This window comes from Varanus komodoensis, unplaced genomic scaffold (genome assembly GCF_004798865.1).
Source record: "Varanus komodoensis strain SLA01 unplaced genomic scaffold, ASM479886v1 scaffold15, whole genome shotgun sequence".
NCBI classification, from domain to species: Eukaryota; Metazoa; Chordata; class Lepidosauria; order Squamata; family Varanidae; genus Varanus; species Varanus komodoensis.
Window position 1 is genome coordinate 7,347,844 of NW_025335440.1, and position 23,384 is coordinate 7,371,227.

Consider the following 23,384-nt stretch of genomic DNA (forward strand, 5'->3'; position numbering starts at 1 on the left):
AGTACAGGCAGGGTTTTGAAGAGGGAGAGGAACTAGAGATCAAATTGCCAAGATACGCTGGATCATGGAGAAAGCCAGGGAGTTCCAGAAAAACATCTACTTCTGCTTCATTAACTACGCTAAATCCTTTGATTGTGTGGATCACAACGAATTGTGGCACGTTCTTAAAGAGATGGCAGTACCAGACCATCTTATTTGTCTCTTGAGAAACCTGTATGTGGGTCAAGAAGCGACAGTGAGAACTGGTCACGGAACCACTGATGGGTTCAAAATTGAGAGAGGAGTTCGGCAAGGCTGCATTCTGTCGCCCTGCCTATTTAACTTCTATGCCGAGCAAAAGCCGCAGGAAGATTCGGGGGGGGGGGGGCGCCATGGGGGCACGTGAGCCCAAAGCGGGCTGAGCGCGCGCAGCGAGGCCCGGCGGCGCCCGCCCCTTGGGCGTCTCCATAGCGACGGTTGCCGAGGGGACGCGTCGGCCTGCGAGGCCCGCCGCGCCGCCCGTGCCTGCGCGTTTGCCCCGGGCCGGTGCGCTGCCCGGCGAGGGGGCCACCCGGAGGCCCGGCTGGGGTGAGGGCCACGGTGGGGAGGGCGCTGGCCTCGTTTCGGGGGGGAGCGGCCCCAGAGGCGGGCGGGACGCCGCGGAGCCCGGCCGGCCTGCAGCCCCTCCGCTGCCGCGCTCCCTCCCGCAGGCAGCGAAGCCCGAGCTGCCCGGACGGCGACGCTGCGTGCTCGCCGTTCTGCTCTGGCCCGTTGTTTCCTTGGTTCGTCCTCTGTGCAAAAGTGCATCATGGAGATCGATGAGCAGTTAAATGAAAATCTGAAAATGCAGTTCAGGGCCCTGCAGGAGCAGCAGCAGAAGAGGATGCTGGATCTGATGGAGAAGAAGAAGGCGAAGCAGCAGAGCCTGCAAACGAGCAAGGACGGCCAGAACGAAGCCTTCGGGGTCCAGGATGACCTCAACTTGACCGCCCTGGAGATGGAGATCTCGAAGGAAGACAGCCCTGAGATGTCAAAGGAGGCCATCAGCAAAAGGTAGGGGGCAATCCCGTTTTTTCGCTCAGGAGGTCTGGGTTCTAGCCTTCCATTTGGACCATGAATCTCACTTCATTCAGTCGCTGCCTCTCAGCCTGACCTGCCTCGCAGGACTGTTGTGAAGGTAAGAGGAAAGAGTATGCATGCTGTCTTGGGTTCCTCAGACGAAAAGGTAGGATATGAGTCTAAAACATATGCATATGTGCAGGAGCTCAGAGAATGGGGTTGCCTAAGGCTACCTTGAGGATTCATGGCTGCGGCAGCATTTGAACCAGTCTGTCCATTCAGGATGCTCAGCCGCTCCCCTGCACCAGCAAATGAACCCCATTGGTCCTTTTTAAAAATTATCCCTCTTGTTATTCATATAGCCGGATGAGTGTGCTTGATGTTTTGCAGAACAAATCAAACCAAAAACTGCTCCTTAGTGCCAACATTAATTTGGAGAGTGACCTGGTTAATTTCCCCACAGGTCTGTCATTTTGCCTTGGGAAATTCAAGCCGTGGCAGGAGTGCATGTGGCTTGTAGTTATGTTCAGGCCTGGCCACTGTGAGTCATTTGGGCTGTGGTGCCCTGTCCACCATCCCAACAACCCTGGTGGCTTTGTGTGGAACCTTTAGTTGGGACTTGCACTGCCAAAACAGCAGCCAACCCACATATACCAAGCCCTGTAGGGAAATTCACCACTTATCCTTCTGTGCTATCTTGCCCAGTTGGAGGGAGAGGCAAAAGTAATTAAGGGATTAGTGAATACTTTGGACTGAACTAGTTCATGAGGAAGCACAGGAGTCTCCACTCTGCACCAGGTTTCCAGTTCCATGAGGAAGGGAAGGGTTGGCATTTGTGGAAGAGAATGGACATCCACATGGTGGGCATGTCGTGAGTGGAGCCGGCTGGTGCCGGGGGTCAGACTAGATGGCCCGGGAGGTCCCTTCTGACTCGCTCTGTTTCTCTGTTTCTATGTTCCTCTCCTTTTCATCCTACTGGCTATCACATCCCCTCACTGTAAAGCATTCCATGCATTACCCAGTTCTAGAAGAAGAACTGTTTTTCCAGCTGCCCCTAAATTGTATTCCTTGCTCTTATTATCTGGAGCCAAAACAGCAGGCACACACTAGAACAGACTCAATTCCAGTTTGTTTTGTTTTTTTTTCCCCTTCCAGGTTGCTTGAAGACGAGAATGAGCAGCTCCAGAACCAGCTTCGAGAGACAGTAGATGAAAATGGCAGGCTGTACAAACTGCTGAAGGAACGAGACTTTGAAATCAAGCAACTTCAGAAGAAAATAGAGGAGGAAAGACTGGCTCTGATGGGTGAATATAAGGCATTTATAGATCTGCTCATGTTCTAATCTCTGCAGGCTCCTTCAGCTTATGTAGCAGGCACATATTTTGAAACACAAGAGAATAAATTAGGATGTACCACATCAAAGGGTATGTATAATAAATCTATAAAAAAGGAGCACAGAGTACATTTAGAATTATGCAAAACAAGCCATCTGGCACAAGCATCTTTTATTTTCACAATTTTCAGTTGTGAACTTTGAGAAAGAAAGACATGGTTTGTTAGAGGAGAAACTGGTAGGACAGGAAGCAAGATAAGGAACTATTGGCCGTTGAGCAAAAGTGTTGAGTGCGGCAGATGATAACATATCTTTCCTTAACTGTAATAATTCCAGAGCAAACCCCTTTAAGCTTCTGGACATTTGTGGGAACACTGGCAGTATTTTAAAAGGCCTTGTAGAATCATAGAATCATAGTCAAGTTGGAGGGGGCCTACCAGGCCATCAAGTCCAACCCCCTCCTCAGTGAAGGACTCTTTAAACATCCCTGACAAATAACTCTTATTTCCTCTCGAATGCCTCCAGTGTGGGAGAGCTCACAGCCTCCCAAGGTCACTGGTTCCTTTGCTCTAACCATCAGGGAATTTTTCCAGATGTCCATCTGGAATCTGGCTTCGTGTAAACGTGAGTCCATTATTCCTTGCCCTGCGCTCTGGTGTGGTTGAGAAGAGATCCTGGCCCTCCTCCATGCGATGGCCGTTCGAGTATGTGAAAAGTGCTATCATGCTTCCTTCCAGTTTTCTCTTCCCGAGGCTAAACAGGCCCAGTTCCTCCACTGTCTCCTCATAGGGCTGTGTTTCCGGTCCCTGGCTCATCCTTGCCACTCTCCTCAGAAGTCCTCCCAGCTTTCCTATATCCTTCTTGTCGTGTGGTACCAAGAACAGGACACAGTACTCAAGATGGGCCCTAACTGGTGCCAAACAGAGGGGAATAAGTACCTTGTGGGATTTGGAAGTTATACTTCTATTAATGCAGCCCAAAATAGCTTTTACTTTTTCTTTTTCTTTTTTGGCACCCACATCACATCACTGATGCATGTTCAGCTTGTAATCTACAGCAATACCGCAATCCTTCTCACTTGTGGTATTGCGGAGCCAAGGATCCCCCATCTTGTAACTGCACTGGGGTCCTTTTGCCCTAATGGAAAGGAACCTTGAATTTCTGCACCATGACAATAATGATATTTTGATGAATGACCTATGCTCCTGGGCCAGCTTATATTGAAGGGAGCGGTTTTGCTGTATCTCATCTCTTTCTCACACCACCTCCCGCCATCCATAGGCATATTTCTTTAAAACTGAAGACAGCAAATTTGCAATAAAACATCTTTCCATCTCTCCTACCCAACCAAACAACTTTCCCTGTAGCTCATATTCTTTTCCAACTTTTTAGCCTAACCTTGTGGTCCTCTCCATATCCTTTCCAGTGGGGGCCATAGTCACCCAAGGAAGGAACCCTAAAATAAAAATTAAAAGTTTTAAACTGAAGGGCTAAAAAGCATGAGGAAAATACAGCGACAGCACACTTGCTGTCCCTTTCATGTTTTGCAGGGACACCTGGCCTAGCAGGAGATGCTGCAGCCACTAAAATTGTTGAACTGGCTAAACAACACCGACATATGACCGCTGAGATTGAAAGGGGGAAAACCAAAGTCAAACAGCTGAACAACAGAATCAAAGAACTGGAAAAAGAAGTGGGTCTCTTTTCTCAGTGTGTTGCCCAGGGTGTGGTGGGCCCTGAGAACCAAGTGAGGTTTCAGCTTCTTGCTTTGCATTTACAGTCCCAGAAATGGTGTTCACTGTGGAATTTGATTTGTTTTTAGGGTATGCCTTTATACTGTTTATTTTGTTTTGTAGTTCTGTCCAAATTGTGGGTTACAATGGTTTTAGGGGGTTGTTTTAATTACAGATGTCTGTATTTGCATATGTAAGTCACTTCAAGGCTGCTTTTTTCAGTGGGAAGTGATCTATAAATTGAATGGATGACGACAACGATATTATAATTCTTTCCCTGCTGGTATTGCAGGTTTCCAGCCTTTGGTTATATCACATTTGGTTCCCATGCCTCTTGAAACCTGCTTGTACATGGGTTCCCTTTGCTAGAGAAACGACTGTGTAGATGTGGTGTAAAAGTGACATTTCTTTAATCATGTGCATTATATGTATGTTTTTCTAGTTACAAATATCAACTATTAAGCTCCAGTCATTTGGAGACAAAAACATTCAACCTGCTTATAAAACTGCAGAAGTGCCTTTGGTAAGAAGAATTCACCTCTTTTTCTCTGGGACGCCAAAGACAGCTGGGTTCTTTGTCTCTTTCTGTTGTGTCCTCAGCTCTCCTTCCCTGGATATCTCTAGTATCAGTGGACAGAACACCCATTAATTGGGTTGGGTCAGAGTCTGAGGGCTCACAGCCTACAGGGCTACCGTGGATCGGCTGCCCTGTGCCCTCTGCATCCTTAGGACCAGTGGTGGGCAGCTTGTAACCTTCTGGATATTTTGGCCTACAACTTCCATCGATGCTAGCCTGCGTAGCTGAGGGATCACGGGAACTGTAGGACGCATCTCCCATCTGGAGGGCTGCGAGGTGCCTGCTGCGGCCTAAGGCCTAGATCTGTCTCCTACTAGCTGCTAAGCCAAGGAAACAAATAAGATCTGAAGACATGAGGACACACGTATTATCAGCTCTTGTAGCTGGATGGCTGTTGCCACATGGGCAGGAGAGAACTCAAGTGTTGACGACAGGAGCAGGGAATGTGTTGAAAAGGAGACTCAGGCCTCCTCTCACCTGCCAGCCGTACTTTGCTTTTCTCTGCACTTACATCCTCAACCTTTGCCTTGAGTTCTTCCTTTCAAGCGAATAACTGATGCTACCGCCTCCCTTCCTGCCCAAATGCCAAACTCACAATACAGACTAAGCCCTGTTCCTAAACAGGTTGATATCTGTTAGGCAAGCTTTCCTTCTAACAGAAGCAGTTTTCAAAATCAGTGAGAAATGCTGAGAAGAACCTTGGATAAGCAGTGCAGGCATGCAGAAGCTGTGCCCGGTGAGCCAGGTGAAGCTACCAGTCCCATTCAGTGGCCTACCAAATTGCTTGACGCTCCACTCGTATCAGTCTCTGGCAAGTATCAAAGCCAGGGTTATTTTAGCCACATGGGGCTCGCGGGGGCATGTGCTCCAGAGCGTCTAATTCTTGAGACGGCACTCTTATCTCCTGTTTTGCTTTGCTTTGTGGTCCAGCAAATGCCCCTGCACTCATCAAACCCTTTCCTTCTCTTGAATTTGCAAGAGTCCAGAGATTAAAGCTTTGCAAGACAAGTTAACCGCAACCAGCCTCAAACTCTCCGAGTGTCGCAACCAGCTCCAGACCACAAAGCAGGAGCTGAAGATGACACAGAAGGTAGGACTTGCTTTGTGATCTCGGCAATGGTAATCTGAGCCCTGCTTTCGAGGCACGGCCGCCAGTGGTACTCAACGGAGCTGGTTTTCCCTTTCCAATGTGGTTAGCCTCCACAGAATCTACCAGTGCTCAGAAGTTGGGTAGACGGAATATTTATGGGCATGGAGAAAAGTTCTACCAGAATCACACGGCTCGGGGCCTGATCCCCATGTTCATTTTGAAACCGTGAAGTCACACAATTATTCCTTATTTGTGCATTCCTTGGAATGGCCACCTGCATTTATTCCATCAGGGAAAAGGCTCAAAAGCTACCCTGCGGAAAAGGGGACTATGCCATGTCAAAACAAGAATATGCAAACAAAGCTTGTGTCCTTTTTTTAATCAGTTTTACTTCTGGGTTGTTTGTTTACTGTTAGATGCAGGCTTACGTTTAAAAGGCTCTCTTTGAGTTGGAACCAGGCTGCCAACTTCAAAGCAGTGCCATTAGCTCTTCTTTTAACACAGAACCGCAGAAGTGACTTTATGCTGCATCAGGCCCTGACACTGGCTATCAGAAACTGACAGTGTTATTTAAAAAAAACCATTCCATAAAAGACTTCACCTCTTGCCACCTGCATCTCAAACTCCTCCTAAAGGCCAGGAGCAGGCTCAAGTGGTCTTCTTCAAATTTTGGAAGCAAGTGCGGACAGGCTACATGAAGCCATGCGCAAAGCTCCTGTGTGAAAATACTGCTGTGGTTGTGTTAACGGAGAAGCAGAGAAAGGGCAGCATCCAGCAACGGCCTGCCTGCTAGTGGGTCTCGCTGTCCGCACAATGAAAAACAATTAGGCCCTGAAACAAACAGAAGCAAGCAGAACCCCATGTCTCTGGAATAGGACAGCCCTGCGGAGCTTGCAGACGGGAGTTCTGCCATCTGTTACTGTTAATTTCTGGGGTTGCTTTAGCAAGCACTGTTTATTTTATTTATTGATTTAAAACTTGTGTGTGTCATCCCTTATGCCTTGGCATCTCGGGACGGCTAACAATCCATAAGATGGAAATGCAATAAAATCACAAGTATAAATAGCATAATTCAATGAAAATTGACATAAAGAACAAAATCAAAGTGACTGTTCGACACGATTAAAATATTATTTTTTTAAAATAGTGATTAAATAAAAAGGCTTTGAGCTGGCGCCGAAAAGAATATAAACTCGGTGCCAGGTGCACCTCTCCCGGGAGCACTGGCCTCCTGTCGCTGTAGGAGTGGGTCCCACTGGTGTCACAGAAACATTAGGGGATCAGCAACTGTGTCGGGCCGTCCCTTGCTGCAAGGATGCAAGATGCAGCTGCTAGGGATGCTAGAACTCGGAGAACTGCACTGAGCAGTGGCGTGGATCTCTCTGGCCCGTTGCCACTCCATGATTCTCTGATCCCCTGTGCATAAAGCATCACTAAACTGTGGAGGGCCAGCTCTATTTTGGGTCCTTTCATGGCTTCTGTGTGGAAACGCTTGCTGCTTAGAATTGCTGCAGCACGTGTACGTTAAATCCTAGGCGGCCCCACACCTAATATTTGAGTTGAAGCAATCCTGTTTCCACCTCTCGATCAGCTTCTAGCAAGCGAGGCTGGAGAAGACGTCAGCGTTCAGAGTTTGCTGTCCAGCCCTGGCAGCTGGCGTGGGCGAGCGCAGCAGATCCTTGTCCTCCAAGGCAGAGTGAGTGTGTGCTTTCTTTCCCCTCCTTCTGCATGCGGCATTTCGTCTGTGACTGGTTACCGCAACCTGCCCTGGAGGAGACCTCTGCCAAGGCCAGGCAGGGTAGCTGGTGGCCAGCTAACACTTCCTCCTCTGTGTACTTGGGCACCCTTTACTCAGTAAACACCCTGTGGCTGTGGCAAGCTCTGCCTTGGTGCAGAATGGCTGGAGAAGGCCTGTAGTTGGGCGGGAAAGCTCCTGGTTTGCAGGCACTGGGTTTGGGATTTGCTCCCTGGGATATCCAGATGGCTTTGGGAAGGAGCCTGGCCGGTCTGAAACCATGGGGAGCGTCAGCCCATTGCTGTAGGCTGGACTGGCTGCCCCCTCCTGCCCGGGCTCCTCTGCGGTCCGCCTTGTGCCTTCCTTCTTCAGAGATACTTGCTCTTGTGGGTGGCGCTCCCTGCTCTGCTCGCTGCCGCTTTCCACTCCCAGCGTGACCCACTCGCCTGCACTCAGCTCCAGAACCCCGAGCTAAGGGGGCGCCTTGGATGGGAATGGCGCTTGGCCTTCCAGCTCTGCCTGCCTGCCTGCCTGCCCAGGAATAGCCCTTGCTGCCATCCCGGACGGAGGGACTCGGCCAGTGCTGATGGCATCAGGCCTGCTGATGACCCGGTGGAGCGCAATCGCCTCCCCCTCCCACCACCACATCCTGTCCTGCACCTCTGCCTTAGACAATGCCAGGGCTGAACTAGCTAAAACAGCTCAAGGATCTCAGGGATAAAACGGACCCCAGGGCCGTTTCCTCTGTGGTTCAGTTCTTCCTGGAGCTGCTAAGCGAGGGTCTGGGCCACATTGTTTTAGACAGCCGGCTTGTGGAGGCAAGGAGGGAGTGCTGGGGCCGGATGCCACGTAATCGAACGCTTCCTCCCGAAGGACTCCTTCTGCCTCAAAATGCACAGTGCTGGGGAGAAGGGCTCTAGCCTAGCCTGAAAGGAATTCCTTTGAAGCAGAGCACGAGGCCAGTAGAGCCCCCTCCTGTTCATACCAGCTAGAAGTCGGCTCGCCATCTCTGCGAGAAGTAGGCTTAGGAAGGGGAGGGAGGGAGGGAGGACTCAGTGCCTTTCAAACGGGCAGGGAAGCGTGAATCAGCAGAGCTGAAGGGGCAAGCAGAAACCCATGGGGTCTGCATTTGGAGCAAAGGACAAAACAGTAGCCATGCCCTGTAGTTCAGATGCAGAAATAAAGTTAGCAGCCTGTAGCTCCAGAAGTTCAGTCAGCACTGGACTGACCCTCCGCAGCTGATGGCATCAGTTGATACGTAAGGGCTAGACTTGCACTGGAAAGGAGCTGAAAAGAACACCGGTCTGTTACTGGGGCCAACTTAATGCTCTTCCCTGGGGCCCAGGCTGTTGGGCAGCCTGCTGTGTGTCCCTCCTTTTTGGGTCAGACAATGCGCTTCTGTTTAAGAGCAGAACTGTGTGGGCTGCTCAGCTGTTTGTGTACGCTTCACATTTTTCTCCAGGTTCGGGAGCTGGAGAACCAGCTGGGGCACAGCAAAAGCAGGACGTCTCAGGGCAGCGGTGACGAAGAAGCGCTGAGCTTTACAGACTCGAGAAAGAAATCTGCCCAAGAGAAGAACCTGCAGCGGATTCGGAGTTTGGAAAAAGAAAAGAAAGAAGCGCTGGAGGTAAGAAGTGCCGCTGAGAACAAAGGGCTGGCAGGCACCTGCCAGTCTGGGTTCTGGCAGGGAGGGGTGTATTCGCAGCTCGGCCTGCTTGGATTGTGCCATGGACTGGGGCCCCCCCTCAAGCCCTGGTTTCAGAGCCAGGCTGGCTGGGAATTGGGGGGGGGGTTGCACTTGGGGGGCACCAGGCTGATCAATGCACTGATTGGGCGCATGGGAACCTGCCAGCTCTTGGTGTCCCATTTTGAATATGCTCAAGCAGAACGGGCTGTCTGAGGGAAAGGCCACCTTCTGCCCGGGCTCGTTCCTATACATGCCAATTAGCAGGACTAGTTTTGGCAAGCCACCTGTTCCGCTGGGCTCTCATAAGACTTAGAGGCTGCGTCATAAGCAAATCAGCCTTCCTTAAATTGGCGCTGCACCTCTGTCTGGGACTGCAACCCAGCGTGGCTGGGGATGATGGGAATTGCAGTCGAACGCGTCTGGAGGGTATCTGATTGGAGGTGGTGGAATTAAATGCTGCAAAGCGTTCTGTAATTGTTTTCTCTGCGATTTTTTATTTTTAGCCCAAAGCAACCTGGGGCAGGCGTGTGCCTGCCTGGAAGAAGGGCACGTGTGAAGAGGAACCCTCCTCTTCCTGCTGCTGTCCAGGTCAGAACTGCCCCTTGTGTTTTTCCACCTGTCACAGGCAGAGCACTGGGGGAGCCCCGTGTCTTTCCTGTATGGATGAAAAGGATGTTTCTGGAGTAATTCTCACAGGGAGCAGGAAGGGAGAGTTCAGCAACTTCTCGTGCCTTTCTTCCATGCAAATCCAGTCCCTTTGGAGTAAAGGAAAGGATTAAATTAAAAGGAAAGTGTATGGGGCGGGGGGGATCACGGAAAGGCCGTAGTTTCAGAAGAATCAGAAACTGTAGTTCTTGCCTTCACAGGATATATCGGGCACTCCCTTGCCGTTGAGGAATTCACCTTGTGCCCCACTCCCTGCAGCCTCAGTTTCCCTTTCTGTCTTTCCCTTCCTGCAGAAACTTACAGGTGAATATAGTGCACTCCAGAAGGAGCACGAGGAGGTGAAAAGGAAGTTGGAAGGGTCCAAAGCCAGGAGCAAAGTGTTGTCCAGTGAGGTGAAAACCCTGAAGGAGCAGATCTCAACGCTGCTGGACAAAGGAAAGCACGATGACGAGCTCATTGATGCTTTACTGGTAGGATCAGTTGATGGAATCCCTGCTCCTTACTAGAAAAGGTCACTGTGGAAGGTCGCGGAAACTTGCATTCCCACCCCTGTGCACACAGTCTGAATATCTTAAAAGCCCTACGCTTTGTTTTCAGCCTGCGGGCCTAGGACCGCCTTCCCCAGCCTGGCATCCTCCAGATAGTCTGGCCTGCTACTTTCTTCGCTCCATGCGTTGGCTGTGCTGGCTATGGCTGACGGGAATTGTAGTCTGAAACACCTGCCGTGTGCCAGGCCGGGGAAGGCTACCTTAAAGAGCTGGTGCCAGTTGCTTGATTGCGGCCCCAGAGCCTGACTGGGGCTTAATTCTCTTCCTCCTTTCATCTGAGTATCAGTGGCCCTCTAAGCGACGGAAGCATAGCTAAGCTGAGCAGCAGGGAAGATGGGTGGGGCCCGCCCAGGCGTGAAGCACCCACGAGTTCGTGTTGGCTGGCCTTGGCCATTCCTGAACTGAAGCATCAGTGGGGAAGTAGGTCAGCGCCACCCTTGACCTGCAGGTCGAGGATGCACCTGTTTGTTCTGAGGCGATCGTGGCTCTGGCTTGTCAGTAAATGCAAGGCTAGGTTGACCTTAACCAGGGGGTGTTTATTTACAATTCATTAAACAAATGTACTCTTGAAAGAGGCTCCGAAGAAAAGTTTACATGTAATTGATTATCTAATATAGTTTATCAAATAGTATTAATCGGTTGATAATCCTACAGTTATACATGCATACATGTGCTGGGATCGCACTCATTCCAGGAAAGGGTGCACCTTAGCAGCTAGGGTCATTTTTTTGCAGTTGGGAGGGGGGTCTTTCTTTGCTATGCCAGAGGTGGCCATTGTAAAACCCTTGTGGTGAGGAAAGGATGAAAATCATGGGCAGCTAAGGAGATCTGTGGGTGGTCTGGATGCCTCTCATGGATTATGCGAGTCGCTTAGCTTCAAGGGGCTTGTTCCGGGGGTCTGTTTTGGCCACTGGCTCCGCCGTATTTCTTGAGCGCTCAGAAACCAGACAAGTCCCTTGCTGCTTGTGGCTTCAGGCAGAAAACACGGCCTTCCTGCAGGTTTAATAACTTGTGTCTGTGAAACGGCGCATACCACGTGTCTCTTCCGCTTCACCAGAGCCAGCAGAAGGAAATGCAAGTTATCCTAAAGAACCTGAGCCAGCAAGAAGAACGGAGCAAGGAGCACCGGCAGAGCCTGGGGAAGGAGCTGCAGGTCGAGGCGCAGAAGCAGAACTGCCTCATCGGGCAGCTCAAGCAGATGGTGGCTGAACGAGAAGCCAAGGTGAAGGAGCTGGAGGAGACGGTCAGGCAGCTCGCCTCACAGGTAAGCCAGGCTGGATCGCTCTGCAAGAGGGCTCGTTCGCTGTGAATGTCCGTGACGAGGGGCTCAACACTGGAGGGTCCACATTAGCTGCTCCTTAGAATTGGACAAAGCCGTGGAAGAAGCGGGTGTACGGGAGACGGCTGCTCCTAGCAGAAGCATGATCTGCTGTGCTTGGAGTGGGCCCTGGCAGTTTGTCTCCAGGTGAGATTCAGGATCAGTCGGGCCCTGTTAGTTCCCTGGAACACTTGCTGAGAAGTGATTCCAATTCAGAAGCGGGCTTTAACACCAAAAGTGTAGAATTCTGCAGTTGCCTCTCTGCAATAATGAGCAAAAGCCCTGAGTAGCTTCAAGAAAGAACTGGAAATATGAATATTGCCTAACAACAGGGTGTTACAGGCTGAACTGATTATATTCAGGGTTGTAACCAGCCACGCTCTCTTCAAAATACCCCAGTCCATTTCCCCTGCCCCTGTGTCTTCTGGTCCCCCCCCCCCCGCCAGCAACAGGTAGTATTCTATATCCACTCACTATGCTTGATCCTATTTGGGTTGGTTTTGCAAGGATTTTGCCCCCCTTGAGGGGGCAAATATTTTCCCTGGAGATTTTGTATTACTGCAACCCATGGGATTTCCCAAAATTCACATGGGTTGCCCCTCCTTGTGCCCAAAGTGGGCTGTGCTGGACTGCAGTTGCCAGGATTCTGAGTGGGGCTGTAGTGCAGATACTCCCTCTGCAAACAGACTTGGGACCAGGATACCTGAGAGGACCAGAGGACACCTCCTTCATCCTCCTGCCTGATCACTGAGGGAATCAGAGGCCATCATTGTGGTGGTTCCACATGGACTGATGGCCAGGCTAGATGGAGCCCGTCCAGGGAAGGGAGCGCCTTCGGTGTGGTGGCTCCGTTTGCATGGAGCTCCCCACCTTTGGAGGTCAGGCAGGCGCCAGCCTTGTGCTCCTTCTAGTGCTTCTTGAAAGCATCTCTCTTTCAATAGGCCTTCCTTGGTTGACCAGCCCCTGTTTCCATTGCTGCTCTGTTCTCATTCCAGCGTTTAGTCTTCTCATCATTCAAATGCATCCTTTAAATTGCATTTTAACATGTTAGATTCCACCTTGATGGCTTTTCACCAGATAAGGCATTATATAATCATGCACAGTAGATAAATATGCAGACCGACGCTGATGTTTCAGATCAGTAATGGCTTTTCCTACATTGCTGGTTGGCTTGCTGCTCACAATTCTCATCTCAGAGCCAAACCCTGTGCCGCACGAATGGGCATCTGTATGTCTGCTCTTTCTTTGGCTAATACCAACTATGTGATGCAGGTGGGCAGGATCCTGATGGGGACCACATGTTGTCTGAGAGTGGAAATGCGAGCCTTTTTCCCCAGCCTAGCCCCAGTCTGAATCCGGACCCACACCCCACCCTTCTCTGTGCTGGGAGAGAAGTGGCTTGGCTTGCCCAGGGCTTGGCAAGGAGAACATGAAAAAGCACGGAAGCGAACCAGCCCAGGTGAGCCAAACATAAGTAAGGCCTGATTTGGTTGATGTTTTATACCAGCAACACCTTCATCAAACAGAGGAGCGCAACTCTGATTCCACTTCCACACTGTCTGCAGAGTCTCTGGAAGAAGAGAATTATACTGCAGTGCCCAGAAAGGATGGTCTTACTGGAACGGACAGCTCTGCACGGTAAGAGAAACATTTTTAAAAATTGACTTTCCTGCCAGAATGAATTTTTAAGTGGGTCCTAGCCAAGGCATCTAATCCGTAATGTCCAGGAATCCCTCTTAGTTGCCTTATCTGCTAAAAATTTATCCTAGAGACATGATAACTGGGAAAGCTGACTCTGTTTGATGAAATAAATATTCACTGTCAAAATGATTTACTGACCTCGCTTTTTAAACATGATAGATGAGTCAGTTTGGTCATGGAGCAGAGGTCAAATCATTCCCGAGTCTCTTCAGATCTGATAAAGGAAATCTTCTGTCAAGAGGTCTGCCAAGAAGAGACATTTTTATGACTTCAGCTAAGCCCTTTTCTGACATTCTGTCTTCAGCGATGGCACACATAAGGGAGGGCTTTTGCAGCCAGGATTAGCACTTTTGTTTCCCTTTTCTCAGCTGAGGAACGGTTCCTTTATCAGCTTGGTAGCAAGCAAGGGGGCCGGCTGCAGCTTTCCCCATAACTTATTTCCACACGAGGCAGAACCTGTTGGATTTCGGCATGAGAGGGTACGGGCGCTTTGCCTGCTGCTCTCCAGCTGTAAGATCATCTTTCTTAGTTCCCATCCAGGGTTGTTCTCCAGCACTGCATCAGCAGATTTTGAACTGACAAAACATTCGTAGGGAATCTTTTGTCCATATCCTCTTTTTCACTGTCTGGGGCTGTTCCCAGGTTACTGTGCGGCTCAGGGGAATTCCTCACCCCCATCAATGACTATTATGTTATGTTATTTATTTATGATTGTGAGCCGCCCCGAGGCTTCGGCAAATGGGGTGGCATAGAAGTCCTCTAAATAAAATAAATGAATAAATAAATCATGTAAACTGGAAGTGTGTATATATCTGATATTATGTGCATAATAGCTTCTCCCAGTCTGACGGAAGTAGTTCATTGGAGGAATTCAGCCAAGGATTCTTCCCTGGCTTTAGTTCTATTGCCCTCGGACTAATTCCTTGTGGGCCTGTTATCAAATCAGAATTTGAAAGAATGGGCATGTCGTGAGCGGAGCCGGCAGACTAGATGGCCCAGGAGGCCCCTTCTGACTTACTCTGTTTCTGTTTCTGTGTTGTCACTTGGATACATTTTGTTTACATTGCTCAGAAGTTAGTTTCCACTGGAAGGCAACAGAAATTAATTTGCTTCCTATGTTAATGCAAACTTAGTGAATGTGTACATTCCAAACCCAAACATGTACTGGGACACAGTCTGCTGCAGAGATGCTATTCAAGGTGTTGCAGAACAGAACACTAAAACGTTTGCCACAGAACGCTAAAAACATGTACACCTGGATAAGTGCATACCAAAAATGCTGATTTTTAGATTAATTATAGCAAACAACTGGAAAGTGAAATTGTGTATAGTATAGAGAACTTTGGAATATAGCTATTAATGATAAATTAACTTGTGATATTAAAGTGAGAAAGGGGTATATAAAGAAGAATAATTTTGACAAGATGTAGGGTTTATTTGTTGACTACGTGTTATAAAAGAGGAAAGGACTTGAACATTCACAGGATTCATTGCGATCTTGGAAGGGGGATGAGTCTTCTTGAAAGAATTTTTGAAAGAGTTTTTAACATGTATCCAATGCACAATGCCTTTTATGATTTAATTCTATGTTTACAGTCTTTTGTTTTATTTGTAATTGCAAACTTTTCTTTTAAATATATTTTATATTGTAAAATTAATTTAACATTGTTTTAGAAATGCTGATTTTTAAATACATATGAATGTTCATGCAGACTAAAAACTGTTCAGTCCAATGTGCAATCAGGACGAAGCAAACTCAGCACTGGAAAAATGAGGCCCCAAGCAAACTTGATAGAATGATTCCTTGCTACTTCTGGGCAATCGAGCTGACATTTCTCCTGGCAGTCATTTCATTGCCCTAGTCCTCAGCCAGAGTGGACTGTACCAACTCAGGCAGAGCTTCATATCCTCTGTACGAACAAATGTGACACACATGGAAAATATGTGGGTCGGTTTTGCAGCCTTGCTAGTTTTCTGTGCGCAGGAAGTTCTTTGTGTTTGGTGTCCAGTCATGTGAGCCACACCCTCCGTCGCCGTCTGAAGTGATGGAACAGGGGAACCAGCTGCCTAGGGAGGTGGTGGGCTCTCCCACACTATTTTATTTATTTATTTAGAATATTTATTTATTCATTTAGAATATTTTTTATCCCATCCTATACAATCCAATTGTCTCAGGAGGGCTTACAATGTGATATAAATAAGCAATAAGTACAAATAATCAATGACTATAATAACAAGATAAATGCAACTGAGGATATTAATGTTAATAAAACCAATTTAAAATTATTTAAGCTTTAAAATGTTGGGCAAATAAAAAGGTTTTTACCTGGTGCCGAAAAGCATATAAAGTCGGCACCAGGTGAACCACTCTGGGGAGCACATTCCACACTGGAGACGTTCAAGAAGAAACTGGGCAGCCACCTGAGTGGGGTGGTGTCACGTGGTGTCCTGCAACAGCAGGGGGTGGGCTGGATGGCCTTCCTGGCCCCTTCCAGCTCTCCTATTCTGTGATGCTGTGATACAGGCCAGGCTCAGGTCTGTCCTCAAAATGAGGCATGGGCTGTGGGGCCCGGTCCAGCTTCCACATGGCGGGGTGGCGAGAGTGCTGGGCTGGGGGCCCGGCAGAGCCGCTCGGCGAGGAAGTTCACTGGGTGACCTTGGCCCACTCGCGCACCGCCACCCCACCCCCCCACAGGCCTGTTGTTGGAAAGATAAAGCAGAGCCGTGGGTTCCTTGCAAGAGACAGAAAGGGGGGATTCAAATGCAGCGTTGTCGTCACGGGAACCCGCAGCGCCTCACTCCAGTGCTGGGCAAGTCACAGCAGGCGCTGGCGTTGGGCAAGTTAAACGCAGGGGGCCCAGCGGAGGCACTGACCACCCCCCCCGTCTTTCCAGGACAGTGTCTAAGATGGGACACACCCTCGTGGCCTCCGCAGCCACTTCATCTCCAGGCACCGTTTCCCACGGGAGGTAAGAGCCGTCCCTCCGCGGCAGCCCCCCGGCTGGAAATCCGTTTCCCACTTAGCAGGGGGTTTTCTCTCCACCTCACTCCCCGCATCCCCACGTTCATCCGCCTCTGCAGGATTGCATGGCACAGCAGGACAGACAGGCGCTGCGGCAGTCGCATGTGCCCCTGAGCCCGTGGGATCGGCGGGTCCGCTTGTAGGAAACGATCACGGCGCGGGCACAGGGGGCTGATGCTTCGCGGGGCCACCCCTTCCTCTCTCTCCTGCAACGCGATGCCTGAGCTGTTTCCTTCGCTCCGGGGGAGGCTGTGGCAGCACCACCCCCCCATGAGCCAGATCAGCTCAAGACCAATTTACAAGAGGGGACCTGGAGAACTCCCCAAAATGGGTCCGTGGGGCAAGTGCGCTTTCCTTCCCACACCGAAGCACACCTGGCTTTGCAGTGCACCATGGCGAGGCTCCCCCAGAGCGCCGTGTCCAAATGCCTTCCCGGATTTCCGTTCCCTCTCTGCCCCTTTGCTGAAATGCTTTGGGAGCAGCGGGAGCAGCTCTGCAGCCTGCCAGTGTGGGGGCGCGCCGGTCTCGATCGTGGTCCGGGACAGCGCCCTGCAGCCTTGCTCCGCTTTGGCTTCGCGTGACGTGTGATGAGCGCAGGGCCTGGCTTCACGGGCTTCACTGGAGCATGATTTTAGGTAGCCCTCACAGGGAGTGCACCGGGGTTGTTCGGAGGAGCCACCGGTGGGGGGCATGGGGCCCTCTGGTGGGGTCCAGTTCTCTCTGCCCCAGCTTGGTCGGCTGAGCTGCACGCTGGACTAGCCTGGCCCTCGGTCTGATCCCGCAGGGCTGCTCTCGTGCATGGCCAACCCAGGTCCTCTTTTTCCACTCAGCGCTGGCAGAACCAACCTCTCCTCTCCTTGTTCTTGTCCTGTTCAGGACCGACAAGCCTGATGACCGGGACACGGAACTGCTTTTGATCCAGATCACAGAGTGCAAGACTCTTTGCCAGGCAGCCGAGGCAGAGCGGGACGGGCTGCGCGAGCTGGTCAACACCCTGCAGAAAAGGTGGGAGGCAGGACCCAGCCATGCTTTGAAGCAGGCCTTTCGCTCCTTCGACATCCGGGGAGCGGCTGGGCCAGGGAGCCGTGGCAGAGCGCCCGTGTGGCGTGCCAGCGCAGTGGGCCTGCGAACGGTCGCAGGTCCTCAGCTGAGCCAACCGTTTGCTTGGGACTGGAGGTGTCTGTGTGTCGTGACAACACAGGAAGGAGTGCGAAAGGCATTCGGGGAGGATCCGCGTTTGTGTGTGCATCATGATAATGCAAGCGTCGCTGCTGGGGGATGCTTAAGGGAAGGATGTGCCAGAGCTGAAAGCGAACACCGCATGAAGCCCCTCTCTTTCGAACGCCAGGTTGGATGACAGCACCATCAAGGTTTGGGAAGCAGAGAAGAAGTTCCAAGAGCAGCAGCACCGGTGTGCCGTTCTGGAGCAGCACTTTGAAAAAATGAAGTCGGACGCGGGGAAGAACAGTGGCACACAAAGGTCCCGCTCAAAGGGCGGTGCAGGTAACATGGGCTAAAGCGTCAGGAGAGCTCTCCCCCCGCTGGCCCGGCTGGGGGCGTTTCTGCTGAACGTCCGCAGACGGAGTGAGACGCTGAGCCCGTAACAGCGTAAGGGACGCTCTCCTGAGCGCGACGGTGGCTTCCTGACTTCTCGCTGGGCAGACGTCCAAGCCGCAGGGCCCAGCTTTGCCGGCACGCACATTGCGACGGCTCCACGCACCCCTCCTGGCCCTCGTTTCCCTTCCCACGTGGCCCTGCTTCTCAAGAGAGGGGCTCCGCATGAGGGGTGGGAGCCTGGGGCTGGACGCCCCCCACCAGCAGGGCTGAGCCGATGGCTTGGTTTCCGAGGGAGTGCCCACCTCTTGCTGCAGCGTGGCTGAACACCTTGCCCTCCCGTATTCCTCCTTCCACGGCCTGAGCTGGTTCAACTGGGCCAGAGAGCAGCTGACGCACTCTCCTCTCCAGGCCTCCTGGGCCGCTCCTCTTTTCTCCCCGCTCGTCCCCATAAACCAGCCGTATTCGGCGCCTACACAGCCTCGAGCTCACGATGAGCGAAATGCGGGGCGTGTGTTTCCTGCCAGATGGGTTTTTATTGATTTCTCCGTTGGCTTGTTTGTCTATAAGGCGGGGACTGTGAGCACTCAGACCCGCGTGGGGTTGGAGTGGGGAAGCCGCCTCTGCCGGGCTCCCTTCTAACGGCCGGCCCGCATCCACAGCTCAGCCGCACGGCAGCACCCGGCTCAGCTGGACTGCAGGCAACAGGAAGGATCTCTCACCGGCGCAGCTCTCGGAGGTGCCCCTGGAGGCCCAGGTAGAAGAACTGTCCACAAGGTAAGGCCTCGTCCCGCTCATCGGGCCTTGTCCATTGAACGTCCATTCCGTTTCTCATCCTCTGAGCTTTGGAGGAAGTCCTTAAAGGCACCAGGAAATTTCTGCTCAAAGCTTTAACGCAGCCTTCTGCAGCCTGGGGCCTTCCGTGGGTTGGGTTACTACTCCTACCATAGCTGGGGTGTGCTGGGAGTTGTAGTTCTGCTCGTCAGGGCACCAGCAGGAGGGAGAAGGCTGCCTCACCACCTGAACCTCTCAGGGACTGTGTGGATGCGCATCTGCGCGGGCTGGGTGGGTGGCTGAATGGAGAACAGGTGCCAGATGGCACGGTCTGCGCCGTCATCCTGGTGATCCCGCAGCCCGCGGGTCATCCTGCCCACAGAGCCCCGTGCGTCGACACAGGGGGAAGCCTCCCTTGCGCTGCGCGCCTTCCGTGTGCTTTAGCGGTCGGTCTGTCCAGCAAGGCGTGGGAAGACCCGGCTGGGACCTCTACCCGGTGTAATGCCCACAGGCTGGGGCTGGTCGCCCTGCCCCACGCCTCTTTGCCGGCCTGTCGCTGCTGCTAAGAGAGATCGGGAGTGTGGCGGAACGAGGCACGCTTACTGGAGGAGAGGCAGGATGCAAATCCAGTGCTTTCAGGGAGAACCCATGTGCTGTTCCCTGCCCTGAGCTGGGGCGCTGTGTGGGTGGCGCCTCAGCGCTGCTCTCGCCACCCTCGGCAGCCTCCGTCGTGCTGCAGGGCTCCCGTGGCGCCCGAAGGGACTTGCGGGGCAGCCCTCGAGAGCGGGCCTGGGCAGGAGGCATCAGCAGGACGAGCAGCTACCCAGACCTGGAAGGAATGTGGGGAGGGGGCGCTCTGGCCCGGTCTGCGTCACCCCAAGAACTCAGTGAGCTGGGGCCATGGTTTTCGTAAACGGAGGCTTTCTTGAAAAGACAAACGGTTTCTCCAAAAAGCGAGTACCTCAAACAGTCTAGCAAGCAAGGGCCTTACAGTGCTCAGCACGAGCCTGCCCGCCAAGAGGCGTCGCCGGTCAGCTGCAAGGCAAAGCCCCCGAGGGAAAACGACTGCTTTCTAGACTACTCATGAGGAAGGGGTGGCTGTCGCGCAGGGGCGGGGCCCAGGTGGTGCGCAGCTGCATGTTCGCTGCACCAGCAGGCCCGGAGGAGTGCTCCGTGGAGCTTCCCCTCCTTATACTCAGCTGGACGGGCAGTTTCCCATCCCGGTTAGCTGGCCACTAGCCCCGACACCTGCCCCTTTCCATCAGTGCCGGTCAGGAATCTCGTAACATACCGTGGCATAAGCCAATTGGCTAAGCACAGGACAAAGCATTAGCTCATTAAGCTAATCATAACAGCAAGCAGGCGCTCGTTAGCTGGCCTGAGAAGGTGGGATCCCAGGCCGGGCGCAGGTACGTTTAGTCCTTTGGCCTTCTCTCCTCTGAGAAACAGCACCTAGCGAGCATTTCTGCTTAGGGGCAGCATCAAGGCCTGATACTTCCTGAGACTCGAGACCCAGGCCCCAATTCTTACGGCTCAGGCCCAGCTGAGCTGCCGTGGGGGAAAGCGCTTGCCTGCGTGCTCTGCTTGTGGGAAATTTGGAGGGCTCTGGTGGGTCACAGTGGGAAATAAAAGGTTGGGCAGATCGAGTCTGTCTGCTTGCTCTGACCCAGCAGGGTTAAGTTCTGCCGGAGCTGAATCCTCCGCACCAGGGCACTGGGTTAGTGGCATGTCAGCCAGAGGAATCTCTGCAGATCCAGACCTTTCTCTTTGCCAGTAGTGCCAGATGCTCAAATCCATCTCCATTTGTTTTGGAGATGTTGGTAGGCAATTTTTTGCCCTTCACTAGGTGCATCTCCACCCACTTCCAAAATATCCAGGCTGGAAACATCTCACATGAACTCTGGTATTTTCAGAACTCTGTAAGCCACACCGCTTCAGAGGAATACGTACCATTTTGCATATTTATACAATTGAGTATATTTTGTTTTTCCATTAAAATGGTTAGTGGAGCCTGTGTCCTGCTCTCAGCTTGTATCAGCTTTAACCCCTGAGGGTTGGATGATTGCTTGTGTTTGTGTAGGCTTGAAATCCAGATGGAGGAGAACGAAGGCTTGAAGAACGCTTTGCAGGAGGCCATGAAGAGCAAAGAGGAAGACTTCCGGGCGTACCAGGAGACGGTGGACCAGGTGAAGCAGATCTTCCTAAAAGCTCTGAGACAGCAGAAGCAGGACAAGAACTAAGTCAGGGCCATCCAGAGTGCCCTGTGGAGGGAGGGGTTTATCAGCGGGTCCCAGTGGGCCTGGGGTCTCACTGTGACACATGCCGGGTTTGCCAGCCAAACTGTATTTATTCAAACGCTCGCAGAAGGGAGTGAGAAACAGAACTGCTCTTGAAGATGGTGTTGCTGTGCGAAACTTGCCCGCCAGAGAAACACAAGCAGTCAGCGCCTCACATCCGTGATGGTGTACGTGTGACTGTGTTTGGTGGAACTCTGGGCTTGCACTCGTTTTCGAACAAAATATTTGCCTGCGTAGAAGGAGCTGGGCCAACTTTCCACACCTGCCATGCTGCTATTTTATATTTGTAAATACAAGACATTTTGGGTCACTTTCTGCAGAACCACGACAAGATAAAGGATAGCTTATTTTCTGAAGTAGCACAGCATTCTGGTATTTCTGCTCCGCTAAGTTAGAGAGGAGGCAAGGAAGCCCTGAGCTTCACAGTGCTTCAGTCTGGTGCTGCCTCTGACTAGAGACATCTGAGATAACGTCACACGTGCAGCCCCCCCACCCCCCGCAAACTGCTGTCCTGCCACATTAGCTGCTATTCTTTAAAATTGGACTTGACCCTCACTCTGCACATGCTCTCAGTGGGCTTTTCTTGGTCTCGTCTTTTCCTTATAAAATTTCTGCCCCGGCATCTTTATTCTCACCTTGAAGAGAGTACAGATGTCCCAGTGCAGCCATTCACAAGTGTCCTTTCGATGCCTTGGACTACACCCTCCAGCATCCCCAGGCCGTATGCAAAGTGTCTGAACATATGAAGCATCTTCTTCACGCTACTGGACAAGTTTTCTCTTCCCTTCCCACCGGTGCAAAGGAAAATGTGGCCACTTCCACCTGTGTTAACACAACTGTGCTAGCTCATAACCGTGAGTCAGCACCACTCCTTGGGATCAAATTGCACCCGTTCGTTTCAGCACCGGAACTTGACAAGGCAGCCTAGTTCCCAGCTTCTCCTTGATCCCAACCATTTGCACCAGCCATTTCCAAAAGGAACACGGGAAGCCGGCACCCGTGGCCACTGGGCCATACGGGGCTACTTTACCGCCTTTCCAAATCCCGGCCTTGCCCTGAGCCACCCCAGAAGGCAGCCTCCCTTTAACCTTGTCTCCACTCAAGGAGACAGAGATCCGCCTGGAGCCCTTCCTGCTGGTGGGAAACCGCCATTTCCCACCCCTAGTGGCAAGGACTCTCATCTGTGGCTGTCCTCATTCTCGGGAACCGGCAACGACAACTGTCATTGACAAACGAGGTGACGGGAAGACTCCACCTTCCTCCTCCGCAGCTGCAAAACTCCACGACATCCTGTAGCAGAATTCGGGCGGCGCATTCTGCACCTTGTGTTTCTGCGCCAACAGAGGAGAGCCAAATGGAAAACTGCAGCAAGGGTCGTCGGACTCTAAATTAAGCTACCAGAAGGCCAGGAGGCAGATAGTGTTTCTCTCGCCTTCCCCTCTTGCTATGACAGCACGGGGCACCTTCCTCATGGATCCCACATCTCTCCCAAGCATCTGCTTAGGTGAAATCCACTCCAGCATTTGGCTGATGGAAATAAACAGTGCTTAATGACCCGGGAACAAGGCTTCCAAGCTTGACGTGTCTTCCAGCTGCACCCACTAAAGAGATGACAGCGCATTAGCAGCCACAGTTCCTGTGTTTGCTGCTGAGGCTGCCATGGCACAGCAGTGGACTTTCTCCTCCTTGTTCATGCGTTGGATGTGGTTTCTTGCCACGGTGAGATTCTGGGCTCTCCATTTCACAGGTAAAAATGGATTTCCTGGTTTGTATTCCAATTCTCCCACAGATTCTCCCAAAGAACACGCTTCCAGTCCTCTTTATACTTACATCAGTGACACTTTGCTTTCTTTTTTAAAATTATACCCTGCTCTTTCAGCTTCTGTGACCTGAAATAAAGCATTTAAAATAAAGACCAGCAGAGGGAAGCAAGGGGGGAAAGCTTGCTAGAAGAGGAGCATAAAGAAAGGGCTAGAACAGACAGCCACCAAAGGCCTTAGGCCTGCTGAAACACGAGGTGGTCCCCACGCTGTTAGGGGTGACAGGAAAACAATTTCGTTGTGAGGTGTTGTGGTAGTCCTACAGAATTAAGGAAGTGGTTGAGTAACGCGTTGCCGTGTGTCCAGCAGGCACGTCGGCACGTGCAGGGCTGAAAGGGCAGCCTGAGTTCTCCATAGGGCTGTAAGGATCATGCGCGTGCATTGCGGTGTGGTTGCGCAGCCCTGCGCAGCCCCCCCCCCCCGCAAGCTGCTGTTCCTAAAGCCCACGAGGATCGGACCAGCCCAGCGTACACCTAACATCATGCTTTAAA

General features: G+C 51.7%; 1 protein-coding gene across 3 annotated transcripts; it reads left to right on the forward strand.

Moving 5' to 3' along the window:
- Window positions 1-525: 525 nt before the first annotated feature.
- CCDC13 (coiled-coil domain containing 13) lies at window positions 526-22,635 on the forward strand. Of its 3 annotated transcripts, XM_044425173.1 has the most exons (15): window positions 527-1,032; window positions 2,194-2,342; window positions 3,922-4,064; window positions 4,547-4,627; window positions 5,661-5,771; window positions 7,363-7,467; window positions 8,969-9,133; window positions 10,153-10,329; window positions 11,465-11,671; window positions 13,233-13,363; window positions 16,321-16,395; window positions 17,325-17,453; window positions 17,797-17,951; window positions 18,665-18,779; window positions 20,857-22,635. In XM_044425173.1, exons 1-15 carry the CDS (start codon window positions 788-790, stop codon window positions 21,014-21,016), a joined length of 2,148 nt encoding a protein of 715 aa, XP_044281108.1. In that variant the 5' UTR covers window positions 527-787; the 3' UTR covers window positions 21,017-22,635. The 3 variants fall into 3 exon arrangements, with proteins under 3 accessions (XP_044281109.1, XP_044281108.1, XP_044281110.1); XM_044425174.1 differs by lacking the exon at window positions 16,321-16,395 and having other exon boundaries at window positions 526-1,032; XM_044425175.1 differs by lacking the exon at window positions 4,547-4,627.
- Window positions 22,636-23,384: the final 749 nt, after the last annotated feature.

Coding starts and splice junctions, on each gene's coding strand:
- CCDC13 (XM_044425173.1), top strand. CDS start 788: ATGGAGATCGATGAGCAGTTAAATGAAAATCTGAAAATGCAGTTCAGG. Junction 2,343..3,921: donor GGAAAGACTGGCTCTGATGG/GTGAATATAAGG, acceptor CATGTTTTGCAG/GGACACCTGGCCTAGCAGGA. Junction 18,780..20,856: donor GTAGAAGAACTGTCCACAAG/GTAAGGCCTCGT, acceptor GTGTTTGTGTAG/GCTTGAAATCCAGATGGAGG.